The 27633-nt window shown below is 52.1% G+C and overlaps 1 protein-coding gene across 4 annotated transcripts in view; it reads right to left on the bottom strand.

Moving 5' to 3' along the window:
• The window catches only part of PPFIA1 (PTPRF interacting protein alpha 1), an 89356-nt gene that overhangs the window by 15064 nt on the left and 46659 nt on the right, over positions 1 to 27633 (bottom strand). For all 4 annotated transcript variants that reach the window (XM_073809322.1, XM_073809324.1, XM_073809323.1 and 1 more), the window contains 10 exons: positions 26555 to 26617; positions 25402 to 25481; positions 21299 to 21434; positions 18056 to 18279; positions 15758 to 15989; positions 10388 to 10539; positions 9345 to 9517; positions 8846 to 8939; positions 1836 to 1917; positions 1543 to 1743 (listed from right to left, as the gene is read on the bottom strand). In XM_073809322.1, coding sequence (XP_073665423.1) covers positions 1543 to 1743; positions 1836 to 1917; positions 8846 to 8939; positions 9345 to 9517; positions 10388 to 10539; positions 15758 to 15989; positions 18056 to 18279; positions 21299 to 21434; positions 25402 to 25481; positions 26555 to 26617 — 1437 coding nt within the window. The remainder of the gene's footprint in view (positions 1 to 1542; positions 1744 to 1835; positions 1918 to 8845; positions 8940 to 9344; positions 9518 to 10387; positions 10540 to 15757; positions 15990 to 18055; positions 18280 to 21298; positions 21435 to 25401; positions 25482 to 26554; positions 26618 to 27633) is intronic.

The raw sequence follows: 27633 nt of genomic DNA, 5'->3' as shown, positions 1-27633 counted from the left end.
GTGAGCGTCTCCATCTCCTCGTGTGTTAACCAGACATTTCCTGTGGTCTAGGGGCACCCCGTGACCGGCCACATCCAGGGCAAGGGCAGCGGTGACAGAGGGGAAAGGCGGCAGACACGTCAGCCAGGTCAGCCAGGGCACGGGAGGGGAGCGGGTGGGGCAGAGGCCGTCCCCACCCACCTCCCCGTCTGAGATGCCCACAGCGAGACACGGGCGGGCGCTCGGCCCTTCTCCTGGCAGGACCCCGCCTTCTTAAGGAGGACAGCCTAGAGCTTCTTCCTGTGCCACGCTGACACCTGAGCTACGTGGGATCTAAAGAGCTGTTAAGCCATTGTACTTAAGACGGTCTCACCCAGGCAAAGTACAACGAAGAACAGGACAGAAGTCCGGCTTTGGGCTCTGGGGAGACGCTTCCGAGCAGGCGCCCGCCGGGGACCGGGGCCTCTGTCAGAGGTGGGGCGCGGGGCCGCCAGCGTCCCAGTGACGGCACCGCCGGGCGTCCCCGCAGCCCCAGACGGCCGAGCCCCCGTGGGCGGTGCCCCCGCCTAATGGTGGGCAGGTTCCTCACGGGAGGCCTGTTCGTCTTCACCGTCCATTAAACTCAACTCATAAGACGCTCCCTTTACCGAGATACTTGATAAAAACTGCGGGAAAACCCCCAGCACCTTCATTTCTGAAAAGGCGACTCTGGTGAAACACCTGGGCACAGAGCAGATCAGATACACTGAGACCACGCACACCTGTGCAAGAGGTGAGGACACGGGCTACTGTCATCACCACAACGTTCCCACTGAGAAACAACGGAAGACAAGCGAACAGAAAAGCTTTCACGCTTTTTGTGTAAAGTAACCGTGAGCCCTGAATCAGGCGTCGACCTGCTACTCAGAGGAAGTACGTCTGTGAGGCTTAGCTTCCGCACTGGTTTTTCTCTCCGGAGTAGACAGACTGAAAGCAGAGTGGGAACTGAGCCGGTGTACAGAGTCTGCCCTTGAGAAATGAAGGGCTGGCCCGTCCTGATCTCCCAATTATCATTCACGTTTTCATTACGTTAGTTTTTCACTTTTTCAACTAGGAGGACCCTCTTAAAGGACTTCCAAGGTCTTCCCACGTGGAGCAAAACTGGATGAGCACAAACACTACTTGGAGTACACTTGCAGATTTACGGACTCTTAAAATCCCAGGGTCTACAGCTCCCGAAACGGAGAGCGCCAACAGGCCGAACAAGTCAAACGAGGGGACCACTGCTTACAATGCAGCCTGGGGTCTAAGCTTTTTCTCCTTCACTTTCTTTAAATTCATATTTAAATTTGTGATGGTTACTTTCTTACGTTTTCAAAGACTCCCATTTCTATATCACAATGCCACTGTAGCCAAGCTGTTATAAAAGTATTTAATGACGTATCTTTTAACAGCCCAATTGCCGCAAATTAAAAGTTGTCATGTCTTTGAATGCTAAACCTTTAAACTGGAACACTAGATGTGTTTCTAAAGAACTGCGGAAGCAACACGCATAGGGGATGAACTCTTTTTACGGAAACGTACCGTTCTTGACGTAGGAGGGGCTGACGGACTTGTCAGGGACATGATCTCCTGAATCGCCAGCCTCAGCTTCAGCCGGTGCAGAGGGTTGCTGATGCCGATCTCGCGCTGGATCTCCGTGTCCGACAGGGCGGACATGATGGCCCCGCTCTTCACGTTGGCTCGGCAAGCAGCCACGTACCAGGCCGGCATCCCGACCCAGAGCTGGAGACGGGAGACACGGGGGCCAGAAGGTTATGCGTGGCGTACGGACGGGCTCGCACACTCGGCCAGGATTCGGAGAGGGGCATACGCACCTCCAGCCAGACGACAACAGTTGGCCCGTCCCACTGTGCAAAGGGTAAGCCTTGTCTCCGGGCTTCTTCGAGCAATTCGTGCCTACAGGTGACAGATGTTCAGACCTTCAGGAGCCACACTACACACAGGCAAAGCGTCCTCTATAAACCCCCAGAGTGTGGTGCCACACATCTCATCGTTGTCCTTCAACCTTCTAAACCGTCCACTGAAGGGTAGTTTGGAACACATCACACTGAACGCCTGAGTAATGAGATGCTGAAAGACCCTCGAGGATTCTCTACAGAAGCATCTCCTTCCAGGATTAAAGAATTACTACCAACTTTAAAAGACCCAGCAGAGTCTTCACATCCAAGGTAGGATATTCAACACCAAACATAATCACTCATCCCTTTCTAAACAAGGAGGACAAATCCGTAGGAAGAGGAAACCATACCTAGGTCTGAACAGAGGAGTCTGCCTCAGAGAGCTTCAGAAATGCTCAACATTTCACAGCAAAAAACACAGAGAACAACGCAGGCCTTTAACACTAACGACGCTCTAATACAGCGAGCAAGGAAAGGGCTGGATTTTGGCTGTTTCTATTCTGCACTGCTATTTAGCTAAGTAGGTATTTGCTAAATTAAGATATTGGGTCATCTTTTTTGGGGGGGGTTATTTATTTTTTTTTGGCTGTGCTGCGCGGTTTGTGGGATCCCAGTTCTCCGATCAAGGATCAAACCTGGGCCCCCTGCAGTGGAAGGGCAGAGTCCTAACCACTGGACCACCACCAGGGAATTCCCGGGTCATCTCTGGTTTAACCCACAAGCTTCACATCCAGAAAATTTAAATGCCAACAACCTCTACCAGTGCACACAAGGCAGGCCGTGAGCCTACGATACTGACGGCGATGCCAACTAGCCCAGGGCAGGAGGCAGCGAGGAGTCCTGGGATCCTTATGGCAGGGCTCCCCAAGCCCCGGGATGTGGACCGGTGGCGGTCCGTGGCCTGTGAGGAACCGGCCGCGCGGCAGGAGGTGAGCGGCGGGGGAGCAGGCAAAGCTGCACCTGCTGCCCTCCGTCGCTCGCACTGCTGCCTGAACCGTCCCCCTGCCTGGCCCCCCCACTCTGCGGAAAAACTGTCTTCCACGAAACCGGTCCCTGGTGCCAATAAGGTTGGGGACCGCTGCTTTATGGGATCAGAGATGTTCTGTGTGCCTGACTTTAAAATGCCCAAACCATAATGTTAACATCTTTTAAAATGATTTTGTCTACGGATAACATACTTATGTAAGAGGTAACACAAGAAGCTTTATGAACCTTATTGTACTTCTCTGCGTTACGTACTTACAAAACTTTCTGAAAGTCACTAATTAGCTTAAAAATGAAAAGTCTAGGAGAGAAGGTGGGACTGGAGTGGAAAGGACAGGTCCATTTACCTGACTGGACATCCCTGAGTCACTGCGAAATTCCTAGGTCGTTCTTAGTTATTTTTCTGTAATAATTTCTGCAGATCACCCCACGGAATCTTTTATTTCTAAAGATACTTAGTGTCTTTTCTTTCTTTTTCTTTTTTTGGCCACGCTGCACGTCTTGGGGGATCTTAGTCCCCCGACCAGGGACTGAACCCGGCCACCGCAGTGACAGCGCGGAGTCCTAAGCACTGCGCCGCCAGGGAACTAACTCCCTAAAGAAACAGAGCGGCTTTTCATTCTATTCAAGCAGCATTAGACTTAAGACTGTGACGTCTATGTACAATTAAAGCCCAAAGTGTTTCACATAAAATTTCAAGTAAGTGTTCCTTGAAGTCAACCTTAGGTTTCCTGGGAATAGTAAATACTGTATTATCCAGGAATGATTATACCAGAGAACACAACATGTATCTTAACAGCTCAAGCAGAGTAAAAAACCCAGTAAACTTTTCAAATTAAAACAAACAAAGCTATTCGTAAATTAAAAACAAAAGCTGAGTCCACATGAGACTGTGACCACCCTGACACAGGACCCCAGCGCTGGAAGGAGTCGTGGAGGCAAGAAGGGCCCTGTCGGGCAGAGCAGCCATCAGCGCTGAACTGAGTGCTACTTCCTGTTCCCTGAAGACGACTCCTCCTCAAAGACAGCAGCTACACCTTATGTAAACATTCACGGGGGCCATACAAGCCTCTGAGCGCCGCAGACAAGGCCTGCACAGGCCAGCCAGGGACAGCCTGAGTGTGGTCCCCGGACCGCCAGGCTGGCCAGGAGGCGGCGCCGCAGCACCTGCCAGGCCGGGGGCTTTCAGAACCCCGTGCTCTGAAGGGAGCCGAACAGGCACTGAATCCTTGGCACGTTGCCAGAGGCTTCATTTTTTTTAAATATGCAGCAGATATTCGCTGTGGACGAGAAATTCAGGGTTAAAAAGAGCCCACTGACCCCATTACCTGGAGATTGCTGCACACTGTTCTGACTCTTTTCCAGGCAAGAGTCGCTCGCTTTCATAAAAGGCCTTTCCTACCATGGATGTATTTCTGGGATTTTAGAGCTCCGGTCCAGCACCCTGATGACACTGGGATACGGTGACGGTGACAGGACAACGCGGCTGAGAGACGCGGGAAGCCAGCGAGAGGGCGAGGAGGCCCGCGGCCTGGGAGCACAAGCCCCCTCCTCCCCGAGGTGCCCGTCCCGCGCTGGGGGAAGCACACCCGCAGGCAGGCATCAGCGGCAGGGCCCCCACTCCTGCCCCTCCCGCCAGTGGGGCACAGGAGCAAATCACTGCCGCTCTCCCACTTCATCTAGGAACCCACTTCTGCCTGCTGCCGACACAACCCGCGACTGCTCCGAATGGAATGCCGCGTGCCCTGGGATTCTGTGTTTCTACTCTCTCCTGTTTCCAGTTCTTCTCAACTGGAAACGCTCACGCTCCCCCCGGCGGAGGCCCACCTGCTCCCGCGGCTGCTTTTCTTCGGCGCGCTCGTCCGCACCACAGGGCTCTTGGCTGCCTTACGACCAACTGCTGACATTTTATCTGTTCGAGATCTGGGGACTGCCACGGCACACAGTTTTGTCTCCCTCACTGAACCCCATCATAGACAGTCTGAGAAACCAGGGGATGAAAGCAGCTACCTGGAGACTATTTGGGAAGCTATCGCTAAGTCCTCTGCCAGAAGCAGAGCACCTGGTCTCCGCTAATGGAATATCGGTAACAAAAGGCCAAGAGAAAAAGACTTGATGACAAAAAATGGTATTTAAAAAACTCTTGAGTGGCAGAATAAAATCTGTTCAGTCCCTCACTTAGGAACAAATGTGTTTCTTTAAAAAAAAAAAAGTACTGATATCAAGAGCAAAGAAATAAATAAATGTGAAGTAGAGCCTACCAACTCGCCCGTTCACTCACACGACCACTTTCTAATAATCAACAGAACCGTCTTTTCTTCCTTCTTTACTACAGCTACCAAGATAAACATGACAGGCATTTAGTCCTCAGCTAAGTTAACTGCAAGGGAAGGAGGTATTCCTTCACAGGTCAATCTTCTAGAAAACAAGAAATCTTCCAGTCATTAGCTCCCAAGCCTAAAACACGAGCACTAAGGTGACAGGACTCCAAATGCCTTAAATCTCCCCAAAGCATCCAGCTCTGTTCCGAAGAAGCTGAGCTACGAGCCAGTATCCTGCGGGATGAGGCGTATGCCATCTGCCGGGATCCCGCGGCCCCGAGCCACGGTCCAGAAGCAAACAGAGGACTCGCTCCGTTTCTGCTGGGATTGATTTCCTTCCTCTGCAACGCTCTCTGCTGTCACTGTCTCACTCTCATCTTTGACCTCAGTTTACAGAGAGGACTGGGGAAACGAGCTCAAGGGGGCTGCCTCCCCTGCGGGCCAGCTGGGACGAGGTCAGCACTGTGCCCACCCGGCTCGGGCCACGCGTGCGGGGCTACTCGGCTGGGACTTGATCTGCCCCGTCAAGGATCAAATTCTAGACCCCAAGCGGGATTTCTTAAATACCTGCTCTAGTAGTCGACTCCTGTGGCACACTTACTAACCTCAGAATCAGAGGCACAGGAGAAAGACATTCAGAAATACGCTGAATTCTATGGGGAACAGACACGCCTATGAGAGAAAGGTCATGTCATATGTGAATGACAACACGCGTTTTAAATTGGGACAGAAGCACCACGGTCAAGCCGTCTTTCGTAACGAGACGGTTGTGTGAGGTGCTGATCAAATACCATACGAGTGGCATCATCCAGACAACAGACAGGGCCTCATTTCTCTGACACTGACACTCTGCACACCCGGCACCTCCTACAAAGGCTCACCGGGCTCCACTTCACCGACGCAGCCGCGCAGGCCGGTGCAGGGCCGGAGAGAGGCCCGGGCAGGAGGACTGCGGTGCCACTTCCCGTCAAAAGCAGTGCAGCTCCGAGCCTGTAGCTGGCGACGGGCAACGCGGAAGGTTTCAGGACCCACAGCACAGCAAACCCCACGACTCAGCTTCCCCCGTGAGCGCACGACAGCGTCAACCAAGGGGAGGTGGAAAGACAGCATTTACAGCACCAGGTCCTTATTAACGGGGCCCAGTTCAAACGCCGCTGAGCAAGTGCCCGCACGCGGGGAGCCCGTCTAGAGCCCAGGCCACCGCGACGATGGTCAGGGACGCCGGCTCCCACGACAGCTGCAGCCTCCACGCCCCACCGAGCACACGGGGAGCCCGTCTAGAGCCCAGGCCACCGCGACGATGGTCAGGGACGCCGGCTCCCACGACAGCTGCAGCCTCCACGCCCCACCGAGCACGTCCAGCACCAAGTGTGCCCGCCGCGCTCTCTCATGTAGCTTTCATGAAACCTGAAAGTCTCATCTTCACCAAATTTTGAAAATTCTCTAAAAAAGTGGACGCACTGGCTGTGTAAATTCAGCAGTTAAAAGAGCACCTCTGAGATAAATTGGGGCTTGATAAAAAGAAAATATTTCTGACAAGCGTATTTTGATTCTCCCATCGATAATGCCATAAACGTTAAACTATATTCAAACAGTACTTTTTCTGGAAAGCTAAAATATTTTTTTCACATTTATAAGTAAAGCATTCTCCCTGAAGCCAATCGTATCTCTGGTTAACTGACAGAACTAAAATCACCCACTGTAGTCAGAAAACCTTCGGACTCTGCGTTGTTCTCCAAGTCGTCAGTACAATGTTAGAACTTGCCGCGCGTGACGGTGGAGCAGAGAACACCCTGCTCGCGCACTCTCAGCCGTGGCAACACAGAGTCAGAAGTTCAGCCCGAGCACCCGAGCTCCGGAGGAACCTGCCTAGCAGACGCACACACGCCAGCGCACGGAACTTCATCACACGCCGGGCAAGTCACCCAGCGACGTCTGCCACGTGCAGCCCACCACTCGAGCTTCCTCCTGAGAATTACAAGACAAATGGAGAAAACACAGTGGAAAACTACGTTTGACGCTACGTGAAACACCAACGCTCAGGAGCAGAGGGTGGGAGGGCTGGCGGCACAGCCATAACCCCTCCTGGTCTCTAGCAGCTGAGCGGGAAGATGTCAAGTGAAACGCCCCAGCAGAATCTAGGGCACAGAAGTGTCCTGGCATGACTCCAGAAGGGCAAAAGGCTCTGACGTTAAGCCCCCATAAGCGAACGGCAGTCACCTGAGTTCGGGTACGACACTCTCTACAGTTCAAAGACAGCAACACTCAAATCAGCTTTTGCTGTTGAGTTTCTACAGTTTTCCACTTCCAGGGAACCAAAGACCGAGTATTCCTACGGTGTCGTGAGCAATGACCGAACGGACAGCATTTCCCCCGGAACGCAATCAACACTATGCCACGCAAGGTAACTGTGATTTCTAAGAGGAGAGCTAAAATGAGGCAGGTTTCACAGAAGAAAAATCAACAGGCAACTTGAGGGGCTAAAGGCAAACTGGCCTCTAGTGGAGAGGGTCCCCGTGGGCTCAAGGGTGGTCCTGGGGTCAGTGCCTGCAGGCCCCGGATTCCAGACCAGCGTTGGTTTCTCAAGGTGCCTGACAGTGGCCAGATGACCTTCCCCATCGTCAGATTTATCACAGAGCCCACCCAGCTTCCCCCGTCTCAAGGGCCAGTATTACCACCTTATCACCACCTTCCCCACTCTCAGGTTCGTGCTCACCCGAGACTACAAAACGTTCCATCTTATTTCCCACTTGTCAGTTCACTGGGACAGCCTCCGCCTATCCAGGTCATCTACTTAGCGCTCGTTTGGGATGTGGTCACCCGACACACAAATCGTCCTGGGTCAGAAAACGTCTCTGGACCCAGAGACACATGCACACGCTATGTGCCTCTGTGCCTCATCCTGGGGCATCACAACGCCCGAGCTCCTTTGCAGAAAACCATCCCTACTGTTATCGCTTATTTTCAGAAATCAGGACAACTCAGAATTAAAATTTAATAAGATTGCAAAACTGAGAGTCTGTTTAAGGTAAAAATACAAAATCTACCAGAGGAGGGAAAAAAAGGGCAACGTGGTAAGTGACAACCTCCTGACTGATGGCTAGCGTGAGCCGCAAATGCCAAGTCCCCGTAGTGGCTGCAGTCACACGCGCGTCTGCCCCAGCGCCGGCACTGCTTAAGGAGCCTCGTGGACGTATACGTAGACGTACCTGTACAGCTAATGCTCGTAAAGGCCCCATGGGGTATGTACTACTATGACTCGCATCTCACAGATGAGAAAACTGAAGCACAGGAAAGCCAAGCTTCCCAACGCCCCAAAGCTGACTCGTGCAGGAGCCGCATTCAGATACGAAGGCTCCGTGGCTGCGCACGACTCAGCCACGACACGTCCTCGCCAGAGAACTCTCTAGAGTGGACTAGGAGCCCACGTGTGAGGCCTCCCCGAATTCACAGGTGTTCTAAGTCCTCCGGGAAGCACAGTTTAATAAAGGCTTTGGGCTAAGCTTTCAGAAGATAGTATATCTACAGAGCTGGATATCACATTTAATCAATAAACATTAGTTAAGCATCAGGAACAACTGAAAACTGTTCAGTGAGATCGACAAAAAACAAAAACCTTACTTTTTTTGAAGTTTACGATTTTTTTCAGCCTGTCCTCCCAATTTGCTGAGTCCCAAGGCATCTTGAGATGAGTTTTCCGTCTCTGAAATAACAGCTACGAGGAAGCAGAGTGGTCGAAATATTGAGAGAAAATCAACACGGCCGAGTTAGGTGTTTCTGTAAACAGGTGGAGGAGTTTTTGTAGGGAGAGTGAGGAAAATTCTAAAGGTGAACTTTCCGACCAGACGGCCCATGCGCACACACGCACACACGCACACGAAAACGCTCAAGAGGCAGGAAGGCTGACGCCTGGGAGACGCTGAGCTGCTCAAGGCAGGCAGACGTTACCCGTGCTCTCTGGGCCGTGTGTGGACCCACTGGGGAAACAAACCCGGGAGAACACCCAGCTCGTGTGAGAGGAAGCACGCGGTGGCGACGGGGCGGCGGAGGGGCGCGCAGAGGTGTGCGTGCAGCCCCCTGCTCACTCCGAACACTGAAGGGTCGGCTGGAAACCACCCACCTTGTCCCAGCGACTCCTTGCCCAGGGCCCCAGGCCGGCCCTTCTCTTTCTTGCCGAACAAGCGGCCGATAGAGGACTTGATGCCCTTCTTCTTGGGGGCTTTGTGCAGCGAGTCCTGGCTGCTACTGCTACTGCTGGGGTTGCTCGCGGGGCCGTCCTGCGAGCCTGTCGAGCTTTGGGGACAGAAAGTGACCTTTAACGGGTGGCCTCGCGCAACCACACCCCCTACAACGCTCGCTCCCCACACCATGCGGCAGACGGGGCTCCTCGCGGACCGCGGCGCGCACAAGAGGTGCAGGCTCCCCACCACGGACAGCTGCTCCCGAGAGGCCGGGACTCTCTGACGTGAGCTCTCCTCTGAAGGGGGAGGGGCCCGACTCTAGACCACCCAGTGCAGAGGGTGCTCCGAGCCCCTCAAGGTAATGGCCCGGCAGGTGCAGACGCCCCCGGGGCCGGGGCAGGAGAGCGATGGTCACCGAGCAGGGGCGCTGGAGAGATGACCACACGTGCCCTGCATCGAGTGCTGCCTGGCTCCGGACAGGAGCTCAGCAGGTGGTGGTCTGAACAAGGCCAGCGTCACAGAACTGCAACTGACAGTCTCCTGAGAGGAGGCACTCGGGGAGCATGGAAAGATGGGGTGGGACACCTCACAGCTCGGAAAGGACAAGAACGCATCCGAGAGCCACGCAGTGTCCTACAGAGGAGTAACGCTCAGAAACAGCCCGCGCCGGGCGGAGGCTCCAGCCAGAATAGGAAGAAAGTTCCCAAAGGAGTTAATCTGTAGAATCTGCAGAAACGAGGTGTTTCTAAAATTGCTGATATCTCTTAACTCTTTCCTTGCCAAGCTGACTCTGTCCAAACAGAAGGCACCTCCTGCCGGATTTCACTACAGCGCCCAGAGCAGGGGTCGGCACCCTAAGTCTATCACTTCAACAAACATGCTGAACTGAGTGGTATTTCTTTAAAATCATCATTCTGACTTGTTTTTCAAGAGAAGACGAACAGATTTCCTGAAAGTGGAAGGAGGAGAGCAGGGCCCTTACTTGCGTGCGTCCCTGATGTCCTCGTGGCTGGCTGTGTGCAGCGCCCCTGTGTGCAGCCGGTCCAGCCGAAGGGATCGTGGGGACGAGGGGGGTGAGGTTTCACATTTGATGGTCGTCTTGTCGTCTCGTACCTCGTCTCGGGAAGCCGGCAGCTGAGGGATTGAGATAAGTGTAAAATTAGGTGACAACAGACTGACGGATAAAGGAAGTCACGGAGGCTCTACGTTATAACGAGAAACTTATCTGAAAACCTATTAGCTATGCTTTCTGCCAGTACAAAAAGGCTTGATCTAGCCTAATGCCATCTTAAAGGGCTGTCTTGTTCATGAGAAGCAAGGCTGTCAGCAGAGGGAGCCGGCCTGCACCCGCACGAGCGCGGAGACCTGGACAGCGGCCTCCCGTGGCCTGCCGTCCCTAGAATCCAGGCCACCCGGACAGGCCCGCAGGGGCAGCAGAGAGCTGAGCCCCGCCTGAAGCCACCACCATAAACCACGCATGGCGTTAACCACCGCGATGAAGAGGACCCCGAGGAAGAGGACGGCTGTGTTTATCTCCTGATGCCATTCAACAGGAACACTAGCACGGGGAAGAAACCTCTCAGGCAAACCTGTCCAGACCTTTCTGTTTGAGAGGAAAAAAGAAATAGCTTGTTCTAGGTCTTCATCAAAAGACGATCTCTTCCAGACTCCCAGCTTTTTGCCTTATAATGGGATGTGAGTATGGGAAGCAGGGTGGTGGTTACGGTATGGGGAACAGGTTAACCCCTTCAGGGTCCAGGCAGATCTCCCTTATAAATTTGTGTTTAGTGGTTAAGCCAGGTTAGATTCTACGAAACATGCACGGCAAGCATTTGTAGAAACAATGCGACTTGAGCAACCGACCTGTGCCTTTTTAATGGGATTCTGTAAAGAATAATACTGATCCACTGCAGCCCCACAGTGGCTTGGGGACAACAAAGTGACCCGGGGTAAAACACAGCTGAACTCATTTAAGCGACAGCTGGATAAACTGTGTCCTCTCCTGATTTCTAATTACAATCATCAGATAGCAAAAGGCTAGAAAGGCTAGAAATCATCAATGTGAAACTTAACAGGGATCGATCTCAAGTTCAAGTTCAAACAATCCTTTACAAAAATCAAACGGGTCAGGGAAGTGACACAGGCCTGAGTTGACTAGGGACTCCGTGGAGACAAACAGCTGCTTTGAAGCCCAGTAAACACGACAAGGCCCTTCCCAAGGGCCTCTTCCTAAGGAAGTCCTCCGGGCCCACCCAGCCTGGCACCTCCCCCGGGATGAGAGCCCGCCCCACTGTGCCCACGTGACTAGGACGGGCAGCTGCACGCAAGCTGAGCAGGCGTCTCGGCATCCACGTGCGGCGTGGAGGAGGCGGCAGGTCCGCCGGTGCCTGGTTCTTGGCGCACACACGCCAAACCTAGAACAAGGCCCTCTCAGTAGCCAGCCAGCGAGCTCAAGCTACCACATGCAACAGACCAGGCCCCCCGGCCGGGACGTAATCAACAGGCCACTACCTTTAATGAGAAAGTCTTGCCACCAAGAAAACTACGAACGTATGCAGCAGAACTGTGTCTCACTGCCGACCTGTGGACTGTGCAGGGACGGCACAGCGTGGCCACCCCGAGGGGCACGGGTCTACTGCTGTCCTCACTTAACAGCAGGGCAAAGCCGGGCCCAGAGCGGGCGAGCGGCTCACCCAGGTCACAACCAATCGGTGACAGAGCCGGGACTTTATAAACTGCCGCACTGCTGTGGCCTGGCAGCTGCCGCACTGCTGTGGCCTGGCAGAGGGGCGCTGGCGCGCTGGGCGGCTGGGCCGCAGCACGGCTGCGCGGTGAGTGCACGCCCAGGGGGTTGTGAGCCTGAGAGGGAGGGAGACATCGTGGTCAACAGATCTGGCCCTCAGCGCACCGTATTCCCTCCAAGAACAGGGGCTCAGTCCAGGGTTATCTGAGAGGAAGGAGCCCCGAGCGCTCTCCGTCAGGAATGCTGTGAAGGAGACAAGAGCTCCTGGTGGAAAAGCGGGCCAGACGGCGCCAGGGCTGAGGGTCCAGGTTCTGAAATCAGACAAATCCACACTGCGCTGCTGACTGACTGTGCGAGCCTGGGTACAGCACCTGGCCTCTCTAAGCCTCGGCGTCCACGTCTGTTGAATGGGGATAACAACAGCACCTGGACCTCACGTGGGTGTTTGTGGGATTAGGGAACAGACTCGTAAAGCATTCAGCACGACGCCTGGCACAAAGTGACAGCCTACCGAATGCTACTACCTGTGACTATTAAAATTGCTTTCCCCCAAATCTAGCATCTATGGCTCCGCTTCCATCATTTCTTTTTTTTTTTCTTTCTGTGGTACGCAGGCCTCTCACCATTGTGGCCTCTCCCGTTGCGGAGCACAGGCTCCGGACGCGCAGGCTCAGCGGCCCTGGCTCATGCGCCCAGCCGCTCCGTGGCATGTGGGATCTTCCCGGACCGGGGCACGAACCTGTGTCCCCTGCATCGGCAGGTGGACTCTCAACCACTGCGCCATCAGGGAAGCCTCCCATCATTTCTTTTTAAAAAACACTATGGGGAATTCCCTGGCGGTAGGGTGGTTAAGGACTCAGTGCTCTCACTGCCTGGGGCCCGAGTTCGATCCCTGGTTGGGGAACTAAGATCCCGCAAGCCTCGCAGCACAGCCAAAAATAAATAAGTAAATAAACAAATAAATAAAATTTAAAAATAACAAAAAATAAAAACCACTATGTCTATTGTAAATAAGCGTGCAACACTTAGAAGGCAAACAAGCGCGAGAAAGGCAAACTCTTACATTTGTCCCAGTGAACGACCTATTTCCAGCGGAACCATCAGCATATGTTAAGTGGAGGGTGAGTTTCAACACTTCCATTAAAACGTCAATTATTCACCAGTACTCAACCACATAGTGTTCATTCACGTAAAACGACAGGGACTCTTCAATACTTCACAAAGAAACAAAGGCATGCTGAATTACTAAATATTTTACCTTTCTACGATGCTTCCTTAAATCACTAGGCTGACAGATGCATGCAAAGAAATGAAGAGAAACCAGATTTACTGCACACTTTGAAGTTAAAAATTCAAGGATCAGTACAGGCAAATATATTAAAAAGAAAATGACAGAACACATGTAAGTGAGATAAGATTTAGAGAAAATGTAACTGGAAATAGAACATTTTTTTGACCACAAAAGTTAAATATAATAAGCTATTCAAGATTTCCTAGTGAAACAGTATAAATTTTCCTCAGGAAGATACAATTCTATTACAACATACTCCATTTCTTATAATATGGCATTCTGTATAACAAAGGGCCTTAACAGTTGTCTATTCTAAGCCAAACTTCTCTATAACTTAGTTTTTCTTAATAAGAAACATGTTATACTTTAAAATAGCAATCTAACTGATGAGGAAGTAATTGCAATACCTATTTTAACACTGAACAAATCTAACCACCTATTGGACATTAACGTAAAATCCTTACCTAGAATTTGATTTAAAACTTCTCAAAATAAATTTATTGATTAAAGCAGGTACCCTGTGAAAATATGTAAGAATAAAAGCTAGCATAACAGCAGACAGTCTTTACATTTTATGATTCATAGAAGATAATTTAATTAAAAATAGTCTAGTAAAGACACTAACTGTGCATGTTTAATAGGCTGATGAGATTTACCGTCTTAAGTAATACAAGCACTGAAACCAGAAAGTACGTTGTGTCAGAGTCCATGAATTCTACACTTAGCGGGTCATTTCTTTATATAAGCAGCATCTCACTTATGAATTACACGTATGCTATACAGTGTGAGCAAAAACACTCTGGTCCATCTACATCATGCCTGTAGCCATACCTATTATGCAGTGATACACTACATAAAACTTACCGCTATGGGGGAAAAACACTGTTTAATGAGAAACGAAGAAACCCCACTAATGAGCCACAAGCATAGACACACGCTGTGGAGCACAGCACTGCTGTGGAAGGGACTGATAAGCGAGTGGGGAGGACGGGGAGCGGAGCTGGATGGTAAACTACAGACCCGGCGGTGGGGAGGCTGGGGTCTGGATTAACTGATAAAACAAAGGATGGTACAGGGAATCAACACCGATGACAGAAGCAGACACACCGTCAGCCAGGACAGAGAACCACATAACAACAAAGAAAAAAATACACAGAACTGTTTTTACAAATTCTCTGAAAGATACTAAGCATGAAACCACAAATGAAATCGTCAAAGAGTTTTAATTATCAGCTAATTAGCTAATGATGTAAATTACAGAAGCAGTATATGCCCAAATACCACGACATGGACTAGTCACCACTTCACGTGTCACTGAAATGATTCACAGTTGATTTACTTATACGCTAACAATGCAGCTAAAATGAAAATGGGTGGTAACAGAAAAAAGTTATAACACAAGTGCAGTTAAAAAGCAGAATATTGTAAATCCGACTTCACGTGGTGAACAGCAATGCACTCAGAAGACCTAAATCCACAGAAAGCTATAACGTGTGCTCCAGAGCTGCACGCTGTCACCACGTGCTCATCGCGTTTCCAGATGAGGAAGAGTGAGGACGCCCGTTTGCTTCCCTGGGAGCCGCGGGGCACCAGCTTTTTTTTTATTTTTTTTGCGGTACGCGGGCCTCTCACTGCTTTGGCCTCTCCTGTTGTGGAGCACAGGCTCCGGACGCGCAGGCTCAGCGGCCATGGCTCATGGGCCCAGCCGCTCCGCGGCATGTGGGATCTTCCCGGACCGGGGCCCGAACCTGTGTCCCCTGCATCGGCAGGCAGACTCTCAACCACTGCGCCACCAGGGAAGCCCAGGGGCACCGGCTTTTAACCTGGTTTCACATGCAGAGCCGGTGTGAGTGCGTGGCCAGCTGCCTCAGCAAGAGGACCACTTTAGCTTTTTCGGTTTTGTTTTGACCGCATGCCCTACCCCCTCCAGTGAGACATCCCTAGTGTAAAGGAAGACAGCATCGACTCTCTGTACAGTGTTCGAGATGCCATTAGGGCTGCCTATGTTTACTCTTGCTAAGCTGTCTATTCCTGAAAAACAAAAACTTTTCTGTAGCTGCTGCGCCTTGCAGAGGCCATGCCCAATGTTACACAAAGGAGAACTTTGGATGAGTTCATGATGACATGCTAAGCTGGTGGTCCAAACATCAAAATTAATTTGTCATTAATTGGGGGGACTGATTAAATACTAGCTTTAAAAATCTTGAACTTCTGAACATAGCAAATGCACCTGACTTTCTTCTAGGTTAACAAAGAAAGCAAGCAAGCAAACCAGGTGTGCTGGGGGAGGGTGCAGCAGGGAGAAGGCAGACACTTACCAGAGTCATGACGCCTAGTCTGTCCACTTCCCTTGCCGGGCTGTGCGGGGCCCTTCGAGGGGTGGGCCGCCCGCTGCTGGGCGGGGAAGAGCTGGCCCGAGAGGAAGCAGGGTACGGGGGGATGGAGCTCACTGATCGAAAACGACCAAGGCTGTCTAAGCTCCCACTGCCCACCCTGCTCTCAATCTCCTCCGCCCGCTGCTCCGTGTTCTCCTTTTCTTCTTGTATCAACCTGAAACAGAATAAAACCGTCACCTGCCTTTGTCAGAAAACAGAGGAACGTGTCTGGATAACAAATCTGGGTCTGTGTTCTGTGTTACGATTGACGACTTAGCACTGAGTTGCTTCCGATCATTCACGTTTGATTTTCCTTATTTACACTAAATTCTGATGGGGGCTGGGTGGCAATGCTCACTGCATAATGAGACATTTAAAATTTACAGCTTTTTTACAATATTTAAAATTTACAACCTTCCCTGTTGTTACAGCAAAGCAGCACACCTGTCTATCAATTTTTTCAACTGGAAATAGGGAACTCTGATATAATCAAAAAAGCAATTCACAAAGCAATGTGGAGTTTCTAAACACAAGTCCCTAGACCTGATGAAAATGCTGAGTTGATTTTAAGGTTGAATTTGAACAAAAGTATTATTTCATAAAGTTCTCTACCAGCCTCATGTGAGTTTCTTTTTTTGTTTGTTTTTTTGGGGTTTTTTTTTGTTGTTGTTCCCCAACCAGGGATGGAACCCATGCCCCCTACAGTGGAAGGGCAGAGTCTTAACCACTGTACCACCAGGGAAGTCTCTCATGTGAGTTTCTGGATTCACGTCGACCACAGCTGCATTACTCTGGAATTCAAGGTTAATGTTCCTCCCCCCGAATGTGTACTGGATGGTTAAATAGCAGTCTAAATATCTGACTATGCAAATACAATTATTTTGATATTAAAATACCGGATCCTTGTCGTAACCTTTCCAATTTAAGTTCTGTTTATATATACTGAAAGTATTTTCTCATTTTTGATAAAAAGTCGATGGGCAGAATTTACCAGTTACATCAGGTCAACCTGTTGCATAAGGAAAAAATCATTTTTACCTGGCTACAAAAATAAAAGTATATTATCGTTTCACAGTTCCCGCAGGGATGGGGAAAGACAGTCTTTCAGAGCTCGCCTGGGTTCAGACATGGCTCACGAAGCAGTCAGTCTGTGAAGTCCAAAGTGCAGGCAGCACCACCTACTTTTGCCGTTTATTCTGCGGCCTCTCCTCTCTGGCCCCCGTTCTCTGCAGGTGGGAACGGGCACCTCTGCCTGTGTTAATGCGACAAGAGCAAGCTGAGCAGCAGCTCTGACCGGGTCCGCCACAGGGTCACCGGCCTGGGGCTGCTCTGCGTGTGGACTTGGGACAGGAGGTGTGGCCATGCAGATCTGACACCGGCAGGCCTCAGGGTACCCGACCACACTGCCGCCCCCAGACCTAAGGCCTCCTGATCACTACAAGGCGTCCTCTGGATTCTATTCCCTGTTTTGCAAAGTAACTATTACAATTGCTACGACAGTTTCTAAAGAAAACATCTTAAATGTACTGATGAGACTAGAAAATACTCAAGCACACATCCTCTGACCCCTGTCTTACAAGAACCGATTTTCACATTATGTTAATTTAAAAGCAAATCGCAAGTCCCAGTGGGAGCCTGCCAACCCGAAAACCCCAGCTTTTCTGTTCCCGGTGGCTTTGGGACACACCACAGAATACGCGAGGCTCCAAGGGACCCACAAGAGGGCGACCTCTCCGTGCCGGAGGACGCACGGGCTGCAGGGGGGCATCAGCTCAGAGCTGGGGGGGACACAGCCGGCTGGCAGAGGCCGAATAAGGGTGTGCCCTCACTTTCTGCGGCACGCCCACCAGCCCTGCCCCGGGAAAGGAATCCGGGGAGCCGACTCCGCCCCGACTCCCTGGCGCCATGTCTCCGCCCTGCACCCCGGACGGGCATGGCCCCGGCTCTCTGCACCCCGCCATCTCTCTCCAGGTGTGTCGGCAGCTTCCGGGGGCAGGGGCTGAACGCCTCACGCCTCTCCTCCCCCTTCCACGACATCTCACACAGTATGCTGACCCCACAACTGTGGAGACAACGCCCTGCTTAACTGAGCTTTATAAGCAAGGGCAATCTCAGGACTTAAAATTCTTAAAACAGAACCGACGTACGTTTCCTTATTTATGGAACACTTAGGCTTTTCTAAGTAGCGACCACCCCTCGGAGACACCGTGTTTCCGGGAAGCCAGGCACCGGCACACGCACCGGATCTCTTTGTTGATGGCGTCCAGCTGCTCCTGAAGCATCATGGCCAGGGTCTGGGCATCGGCCTGCCCGCTGGGCGACAGCAGAGTGGCCGAGCTGAAAAGCGTGTCCCCGTCGCCGGCGCCGTCAGGCACGTCCGCGCCGCTCTCGAACGCCTGCGCCACGTGAGCCAGCACGCTGGCCTGCCGCGCGCGCTCCCAGTCCTGCTCGTCCAGGGTCTGCACCTGCGCAAGAAAGGCCGCGGTTCAGCAGCGACCGTCAGGGCAACTGCAGGCTACCAGCAACTTGAAACAACTTTACACAGAGACCCAGAAGACCTTGGAAAAATGGGTCACGCTTAGAAGCCACTGACATCTGTGAAGTGAGCAGTACTTAGGAAATGGGCAGGAGGAGAATCTATTTCTCAGAGAGCCTGGCCACGTTCACTTCCTCGCCTGGACGGGAGGCAATTCTACGATGTTATGCGCAAGGCTGAGGCAACCGCGTCAGAAACAAAAACCGAAAATTAAAAAAGTTAATTCCGTGCCACCATCAGCCAGGCTGAAGGGAAGTAAACAAAAATCCCTCAGATCCAAAGCTGCCGGGGTCACCTCGGCTGCCATAGCTTTTACCAGCGCCACCACGTGACAGGGCTCTCAGAGGTCCCTTAGTCTCGTCTCCCAACACGCGCAGACAAGAGCAGCAGCAGAAGGGAGATGGGAGAGCCTGCCCCCGACAGCCCTCGGGGCGAGGGAGCTGCAGAGCAGCGGGGCTTTGCTAGGGAACTGCAACTCGCGTTGCAAGGACACCTCCGTGCTGAGCCCGGACGCCCTCTGCGCTGTCATCAGAACATGCACAGAAGAAGCGTGCTCGCTGGGGCCCTGCGCTGCCTCTCCTCTGGGGCCATCCCACACCCCTTCCCTCCCCAAACCTCCTCCCACTCCCCATCCCCACCTCCACGCTCAGCCCAGGGTCCTGCCTTCCGTTTGCCAGACACGACCTCAGAGTAACCACGGGGCAGCCTCTAGACGCAGGCTCCCCAGCCCCCTGCCCCTGGGGCCTGTGCCCACGCAATCCGTCTTCCGACCCTCCCCAGGGCCGGGCCACCCCCTTCAGCTGGTCCAAGATCACCTGCCATCACTCCTCCTTCCCTGTGGCTAATCCACGTCCTAGGGGCTCATTCCCAACAGCCTCAGGATGTCCACTCCCTCCTCTCTCCTTAAAAGCACACAGCAGGAACCACAGAACTCTCCCTCCAGGGCTCCTTCCAGCAACCACTGCGCTTCCCTGAAAGCGCCCAAGGGCAGCCTCTACGCCGCCCCTTCCCTCCTCCGTCTGTCTCCCACTCTCTGCAAGCAGGTGTGGCTCCAGGGGGCTCCGTGGAGCCCGCACGCCTAGGTCCCCTCCCCCACACTGCCCAGCAGAGCGCTGGAGCCTCTGACTCAGCAGCCCCACCCTCCCGGGCTACTCCTCACCCCCCGCCGCCCTTTCTCAGCCTCCCGACCTCTGAATCCGGGGTGCCCCACGGCTCCATCCATGGACCTCATCTCTCTCTCCACAGGCACCCACCGGGTGACCCTATCTGGCTCATGCCTTTAAATACCACCTGTATGCCCATGACCCCAAGTCTACCTCGAGTTGAGAGCTCTCCCGGGTCCTGGAACACCCAGCTGCCGACCTGTCCACCTGAACGGGACCGAGGCCCAGATCCCAGCCTCCCCCGACCCGGCTATCTCCCTCACAGCAGGAAACAGACCCCAGCCTTGAGCTGCTCCCGGACCGCGACCGCCCCCGCGCCCGTAGCCTACGTCCAGTGCACCGGCCCATCTGGCTGGCACGACCATTACCTCCGAATGGCTACTTCCCCTCCCTTCCTCAGGTCTTTGCTCGAACGCCACCCTCCTGGAGACCCTCGCTGGCCACCCTGTTTAAAAATTATTATTCCCCTCCTTGTTTGGCAACTCGGGTACCCTTGGTTTCCTTTCCCTGCTTATTACCATCTGGCTGTGGTGACTGAAAAATACGTCCATGAATTCTTTAATCCTCCTCCCTTCAAGAGGCAGAGGGCAATTCCTCCCTGACCCCCGTGAGTGAGGGCAGGACTTCGCAGCTCACTCTAACGATCAGAACGCAGTGGAAGCAAAGGTGTGCAGCTTCCGGGACTGCGGCATGAAAGGGCTCTCCCCCGCTCTCTCTCGGAGGGAGTTCTGAGGAAAGCCAGCCCCATGAAGAGGTCCACACGGCAAGGACCGGGGCCCTCTCGCCAACAGCCAGGTGAGGGAGTCTGAAAGCGTGCCACCCAGCCCCGGGGGAGCCTTCTGGTGGCAGTGACCTCAGGAGGCCCTGAGCAGGGCCCAGCCCACTAAGATGCTCCCACGTGCACACGAACTGTGGACTATTAAATGTTCACTGTGAAGCCACTGAGCTTTGCAGTGATTGGCTATGCAGCAGTAGATAAAGAATACACACAGCATGTTTTATTTTACTTTCCATTCACTGCTGCCTCTCTCTTCTCACTAGGGAGTGCGTGTTGGAGTGTGCGTGCGTGCAGGTATTTTGTCTGGTTTTTTTTTTTTTTTTTGCGGTATGCGGGCCTCTCACTGTTGTGGCCTCTCCCGTTACGGAGCACAGGCTCCGGACGCGCAGGCTCAGCGGCCATGGCTCACGGGCCCAGCCACTCCGCAACATGTGGGATCTTCGCGGACCGGGGCACAAACCCATGTCCCCTGCATCGGCAGGCGGACTCTCAACCACTGCGCCACCAGGGAAGCCCATTTTGTCTGTTTTTAATTCTCTGCTGGAGCCCTAGGTCTGAGGATGCCTGGCCCAAACTAGCTGCTCACTGAATATGGGAGCTCAAAATACAGAGACATATATAAAAATATATGCCGTGAAATGCACAAAAATATGAAGGCAGTTGAACTTCCAAATGAGAATTCTCACTACAAGATGATGAATGTGTGTATTCATTTACTCTTAAGGATGACCTCAAACCTGTGCTAATCAGCACTGTGCTGTGCCTTACAGTAGGTCACATGTTACCAAAATTTGTTCTTAAAAAAAAAAAAAAAGCTTGCCTTAAAAGTAAACTCTTAGTCAGAAAAAGGAGAACGGGGGTAGGGGAAGAGAGGAAGCGACCCATCAAGCTTTGTTTCAAGACAAGTCTCCGAACCGCAGGGTGAGGAGGCCAGTATCTCACAGAGCGCTGGTCCCCGGGACAGGGGGCGGGGCTGGGCGGGGCGGGGCGGGGGGGGGGGGGCTTGCCTTGGAAGGCTCGTCGCGCAGCGCTGCCAGCCGGCCTTTCTGCGGGCGTCGCAACACCGCGCTGCTGCTGAAGGAGTCCGAGGGCCCGTCTGCCACGGGGAACCTGAAATCTGGGACGCTGCCCAAGTGGGGTCGGCTGAAACACGGGGGAAGAAAAAGGTCATTATTAGGAGGAAAGTGACCTCACTTTGTTGGCCAAGCCGGAACCTGTCAACTTGGAAACTGAGTGATGTCACAGGAGAAGGTCGCCCAGGAGGGCACCGCTCGCCCGCTCCAACAGCACCCCGCCGCCTGCCCCACCACATCCGGGAAAGCCAGCGCGGACACGAGGACATGCCAGTGACAGGGACGGCACCCAGCTGTCTGCGGCGCCCAGGGGTCTGTGGTCCACCTCGGAACCCGCCCTCAGGTCAGGGCGCTGGGCCCGGCACCTGCCCTGCTTTTTCCTTGACATCCACACCTCCCCTCTGGCCTTCAGCTGTTCTCTCCTTTCCTGTTTGGGCCAAGATGCCCAGTGTGAAGCCCATCAATCATAAACATTCCTCTACCTGGAACACCGTCTACACCGCTCACAGCGCCTCAGACAAACCCGCAGCAGAAACCCCTCTGAACCACGGCTTAGAGCTTAGATGGACTGGTGTTTCCGAATCAAAAGCAGAGTCCTGGGTGTAATTACATTAACGATCAAGACGCTAGGCTGAAGAAGTCCCAGAACAGGTGGTTGGGGCCCTGAGCATGACGACAGAAACTGGGCGTGGGTGTCAGGAGACACCCCGGTCAGCGGAGGCGCGGCCCAGCCTTGACCATGGGCCCACCTGCACTGCGGGCCCAGCCCAGGAGCTGCTCGGCCCTTGTCTCTGGGAAGAAGGGTGGCGCCTTCATTCGCAGGAGCCCTGAAATCCGGGAAACAGACCCCACTCCCCTGAGGAGAGTAAGCTCTCCTCACACCCCCTGCAGAGCGGGCCAGGACCACGTGCTGGCTCAGCCTCCTCTGGTTCACCCACTGCTCGACGTTTTTAAAAGAAATGTCTTCCCAACAAACACATGAAAGGATGCTCAACATCACTAATCATTAGAGAAATGCAAGTCAGAACTACAATGAGATACCATCTCACACCAGTCAGAATGGCCATCATCAAAAAATCTAGAAACAATAAATGCTGGAGAGGGTGTGGAGAAAAGGGAACCCTCTTGCACTGTTGGTGGGAATGTGAATTGGTACAGCCACTATGGAGCACAGTATGGAGGTTCCTTAAAAAACTACAAATAGAACTACCATACGACCCAGCAATCCCACTACTGGGCATATACCCTGAGAAAACCATAATTCAAAAAGAGTCATGTACCAAAATGTTCATTGCAGCTCTATTTACAATAGCCAGGAGATGGAAACAACCTAAGTGTCCACCATCGGATGAATGGATAAAGAAGATGTGGCATATACATACAATGGAACATTACTCAGCCATAAAAAGAAATGAAATTGAGCTATTTGTAATGAGGTGGATAGACCTAGAGTCTGTCATACAGAGTGAAGTCAGAAAGAGAAAGACAAATACCATATGCTAACACATATATATGGAATTTAAGGGAAAAAAATGTCATGAAGAACCTAGGGGTAAGACAGGAATAAAGACACAGACCTACTGGAGAACGGACTTGAGGATGTGGGGAGGGGGAAGGGTGAGCTGTGACAAAGCGAGAGAGCGGCATGGACATATATACACTACCAAACGTAAGGTAGATAGCTAGTGGGAAGCAGCCGCTTAGCACAGGGAGATCAGCTCGGTGCTTTCTGACCACCTAGAGGGGTGGGATAGGGAGGGTGGGAGGGAGGGAGACGCAAGAGGGAAGAGATATGGGAACATATGTATATGTATAACTGATTCACTTTGTTATAAAGCAGAAACTAACACACCATTGTAAAGCAATTATACTCCAATAAAGATGTAAAAAAAAAAAAAAAAGAAATGTTTTCAAGTGTTGCATAGGATTTATCCCTTGTTTGCAGGAGATCAAAGTCTGGAATCTCCCTTGAACCGCAACCGTCTCCCCTTCCCCTCTGGCCTCATGCCTAAGGAAACTGCTCCTTCTTTCTCAGCATGACCTCTACCCAACTGCTTGGGGGCCACAGCACGCTTCAAAATCGGGTGAAAGCTACGACACAAAATCCCGCACGTGCTTTTGGTGGCTGGCGGATCCTCTGAAGTCCACAAACGCCCCCGGGTTCTGTCGCCCCGCAGCAGTCATTTCCCAGTCTCCTTACGGAGCCCAGCCACCATCTTTGTCCCCCACTTGTCAACAGAGGCTGGCTTTCCTCCCAGAAGATCTCAGAGACAAGGTGACTGATTTCACTGTGAAGTCCTGCCAAACAAGCCGAGCCTGCCCTGCCCACGAGCCATCTTTTCAGTCCCCCCTCCGCACCCCGAGGCCCCCCTCCCCACCGGCTGTGATCCGTCTTTTCCCATTTCTACAGCTCCCAACCACCTCTCTGCTAAGCCACTTGACATTACACCTCGAGAACTGCCTCCTTGAAACGTCCCCTCCCGCAGTACCCAGCCCCTCCAGCCCACTGTCTTCAGAGCACAGATTTCGCCTACAGCCCCCACCGTGCCATCAGAGCACGGAGGCCCCCCTCCGCCCCCCTGCGCCATCAGAGCACAGAGCCCCCCCCGCCCCCCTGAGCCATCAGAGCACAGAGCCCCCCCCACCCTCTGCGCCATCAGAGCACAGAGCCCCCTCCTGCCACCCCCCAGCGCCATCAGAGCACAGAGCCCCCCTCCCGCCCCCCTGCACCATCAGAGCACAGAGCCTCTCCCCCCACCGCCCCCCTGCGCCATCAGAGCACCGAGCCTCTCCCCCCACCGCCCCCCTGCGCCGTCAGAGCACAGAGCCCCCTCCCGCCGCCCCCCTGCGTCATCAGAGCACGGAGCCCCCCTCCCGCCCCCCTGCGCCATCAGAGCAAGAGCTGCTTCCTCGTCCTTGACTTTCACTGTCACACATGGCTCTGGTGACCGTGCCCAAGGCTTTTCCACTGAAAACCCCCGCAACTGTGCCAGCCCTTCGCTTCTGGCACCCGCGCCCCCTTCATCACTCAAACTCCCAAAGGAGTAACAGGCTGTGTCCACCTCCTCCTCCAGGTACCCGCACCGTCCTCACACGCACCTCATCTACCCCGTGAGCAGGGCTCTGCCTCCACCTCTGACCTCACCCTAGAGGACCTTAGCCAGCAAGTCCAGCGATGCCGCTGTCCCGACCTCCCTCCACCCCCCCACCCCCCACCGTCCGTAAGCTCACACACTCTCCTTGAAATTCTACCCCCCGGTGGTTCTGGAGACAGGGAAAGTTTCTGGCTCTGTCTCTATCTTCCTTGATTTCTCTTTTTTTCTAGGAGGTTCTGCAAGGACCCTAGACCCTGACGGTCCCCTACGTTTGCAAATGCTGCAGTATCTGTATAGGCTCCGAACTGTCTCCTAAATCACGATTCAAGCAGGAGTCTCTTTCCTACAGATGGATGAATGTCACCAGTTAAGCTCTTCAATAACTTTTGCTAAAGTTTAACTCTCACTTGATGATCATTTTCCACAAAGAAAGCAAAGAAAAATTTAAATAGCTTAAAAAGAATTATCGCCCCTATAATGACAAGTAAGAAAAAAATCAGGATGCTGAGTCATTTGCTCAACTCACTCACAAGCCAGGTGGTTCCTCCCACGGCAGCCAACGCCAAGTCATGTCTCAATACATTTTAAAATGACTGCAAGTCACTAACCTTCTGCGATTCTTAAGAAACATCAGTGTCACAGTCTGTCAGGTCCCTCAAATGAATACACCCAAATACTAACGAGCCACCACCCTCCTTCCAAACCGCCTCCTGTGGTTTTGAGTCTTGTCAGTAATGTGACTGCCGCTCTCCTAGGTACCGAGTTCTAACCTCAGGAATGATATTCTACTCTTCCTTCCCTCTAGCCTGCCACTAGGCTACAGGCTCCTGGAGGCGCGACCACGAGCTATACCCACCCAGTCATACTGTCCACGCAGCCATGACACGCCCTTGTATACACACGACAGTGCTGAGCAGAGCTGTGACCTGGGGAACGTCCTACCTGTGGTGTAGGGGAGCCCCTCTCAGCCCCGTCTGGTCCAGCTCAGCTCTCAAGGCTTCCAGGGTTAGTACGAGCTGATCCTACAAAACAGCAAACGGCATAACACGTGTTGCTTCCAGGATATAAAATGACTCGCATCAAAATGTGCTCAAATGCTGAACAAAACCGTAACAGGTTACATTAGCAGTTATAAAATCCAAACATTTTAATTCTGAGAAAATGTTCTCCAAGAGTCCTATAGCAAACATAAACGCTCAGACCAGTATTAACTTTATAAGCTGTAGTGAACAAAAAGTTACATCTTGGTTGTAGAAAAGCTCTCAGAAGAGAAACGCCAAGCCATTAACAACAATGAATTCTGAGACAAGCTGTACTTGGGGCAGGGCTGGGGGACACACACGCAGGATTCACTCTCCATCGCACTCGCTCCTCTGCATTGCTTCTAGCTGTCTACGCCAAGCACACATCCACTCATGTGCCACCCCTACTCCCAACGCCACTTCCTCACAGGGCAAAGCGACAAGGCAGACTGCCAGAGTTTCTGAGTCAACGGACAGCCTTCCTGCTCTGCGCTGTGGGCCACAGCTGCCACTCACCTCATGTGGCTACTGAGCGCCTGGGACGGGCCACCCCAAAGCGCCAAGTGCTGTGACCAGAAACCACACCGCAGGTTTCAAAGACTCAGGTGGAGAGAAGAACGTAAAGCAGCTCATTCGTTTTTAGAGCAATTATACGATAAGATAACATTCTGATTACATAGGGTAGAACACAATACAATTAACTTCACCTGTTTCTTTCTACTGTTTTAAATATGGCTACTAGGAAATGTTAGATTACACATGTGGCTCTTATTATCTTTCTGATGGACGGCACTGTTCCAGATGAAAGGCTCCTGCTTTGTTTCAGCTTTCAGATGAACCCAGAAAGGACTCAGAATTCTGAAGCACACACACCTGCTGGACTCTAAATCCATGTAAAATGCAAACGCCTTCAACACACAAATCCCGGAGTGCTATATATGTTATAGCAGTGGACTAGCCATAAAGAAAATGTAACTCAACTTCTGCTAAACAGCCGTAATAATTATAATAACAATGAACCCAGCTCAATTCAGCTCTTAACAGATTTCTAAACAATCTAGAGATTGAAGCACCTTATCATGTTGCATTTCTTCTAATTGCTTTTTTGCATTTTCAACTTCTCGTAGGAGGGAATTCTGAAAAAGATATAAATAGCCTTTTAGTGTTAATTCTTAAAAATGTTCCACGTACTATAGGACGGCTACAGTTCTGTCTGAAACAGTGAAGCACCGCGGGAAGGAATGGGCCACGTGAACATACTAATGGGCAGATCACACTCCCAGGGTGAACTGCGAGCCACGAGGCCAGATGACACCTTTTAATCATAACCTGTACATATAAAATTTCCTTCTTCACCGACTGATTTTCTAGATGTAAGGAGGTCAAGTTCATGGGGTAAGTTAAACTGGTTTATACCGGCTTTCAGCTTTTGCAGTTCAGTGGTCACTCGGGAAACCGGCACAAGTTTCACATGCAAAATTCAAATCTGATACAAAAATAGTCCTACCTTAAGGCCGGCCCGCAGATCAGGGAGGAAGTGAGGTAACTGCCCTATGTGGTCTCTAGTAATGCATTTCATCGTGGGTTTTGTGTAAAATGAAACGTGCCACATAATTAGTGGTAACCACTGGTCTCTCCCAAACAAGCATCAGCCCAGGTGCCAATCTCAGGGAAGATTCTTGGGCCTCATCTCTAGGGCACTGGTGCAGTCGGGACAGGTTTTTTATCAAACCCGAACCAAAGTGTCGCCCATCAGAGCTTCTCTGACATAGATTCTCGGCTACTCCTTTACTCTGGTTACAGCTACAGTAGTTCCATGATGAGCAGCAAGAGTCCAGGCTTAGACATTTTCCAAACCAAATGAAAAGAGAGAAGGCTGGAGTTGGAATATGAGAACGCTTGTTTTTAGATGGTTAAATCTTTTATATTACATCACACACAAGAGACAGAAATAAACCTCTAATGCAAGAGCAATGAAGGGGTGAGGGTGGACCTAGAAAATTCTGGCGCAGGGGCTGATAAACTCGGCCCGCCAGTGGCACACAACCACGTCCATTCCTTTACGGATTGCCTGTGGCTGTTTTCATGCTACTTAACTGATCAGCATGAACTTCTTCTACTCAATTACTCACGACTGGTAAACGCCTAAGAT

Source organism: Tursiops truncatus, chromosome 8 (assembly GCF_011762595.2).
Source record: "Tursiops truncatus isolate mTurTru1 chromosome 8, mTurTru1.mat.Y, whole genome shotgun sequence".
Taxonomy (NCBI): Eukaryota; Metazoa; Chordata; class Mammalia; order Artiodactyla; family Delphinidae; genus Tursiops; species Tursiops truncatus.
This window is presented reverse-complemented; position numbering and strand designations above follow the sequence as displayed.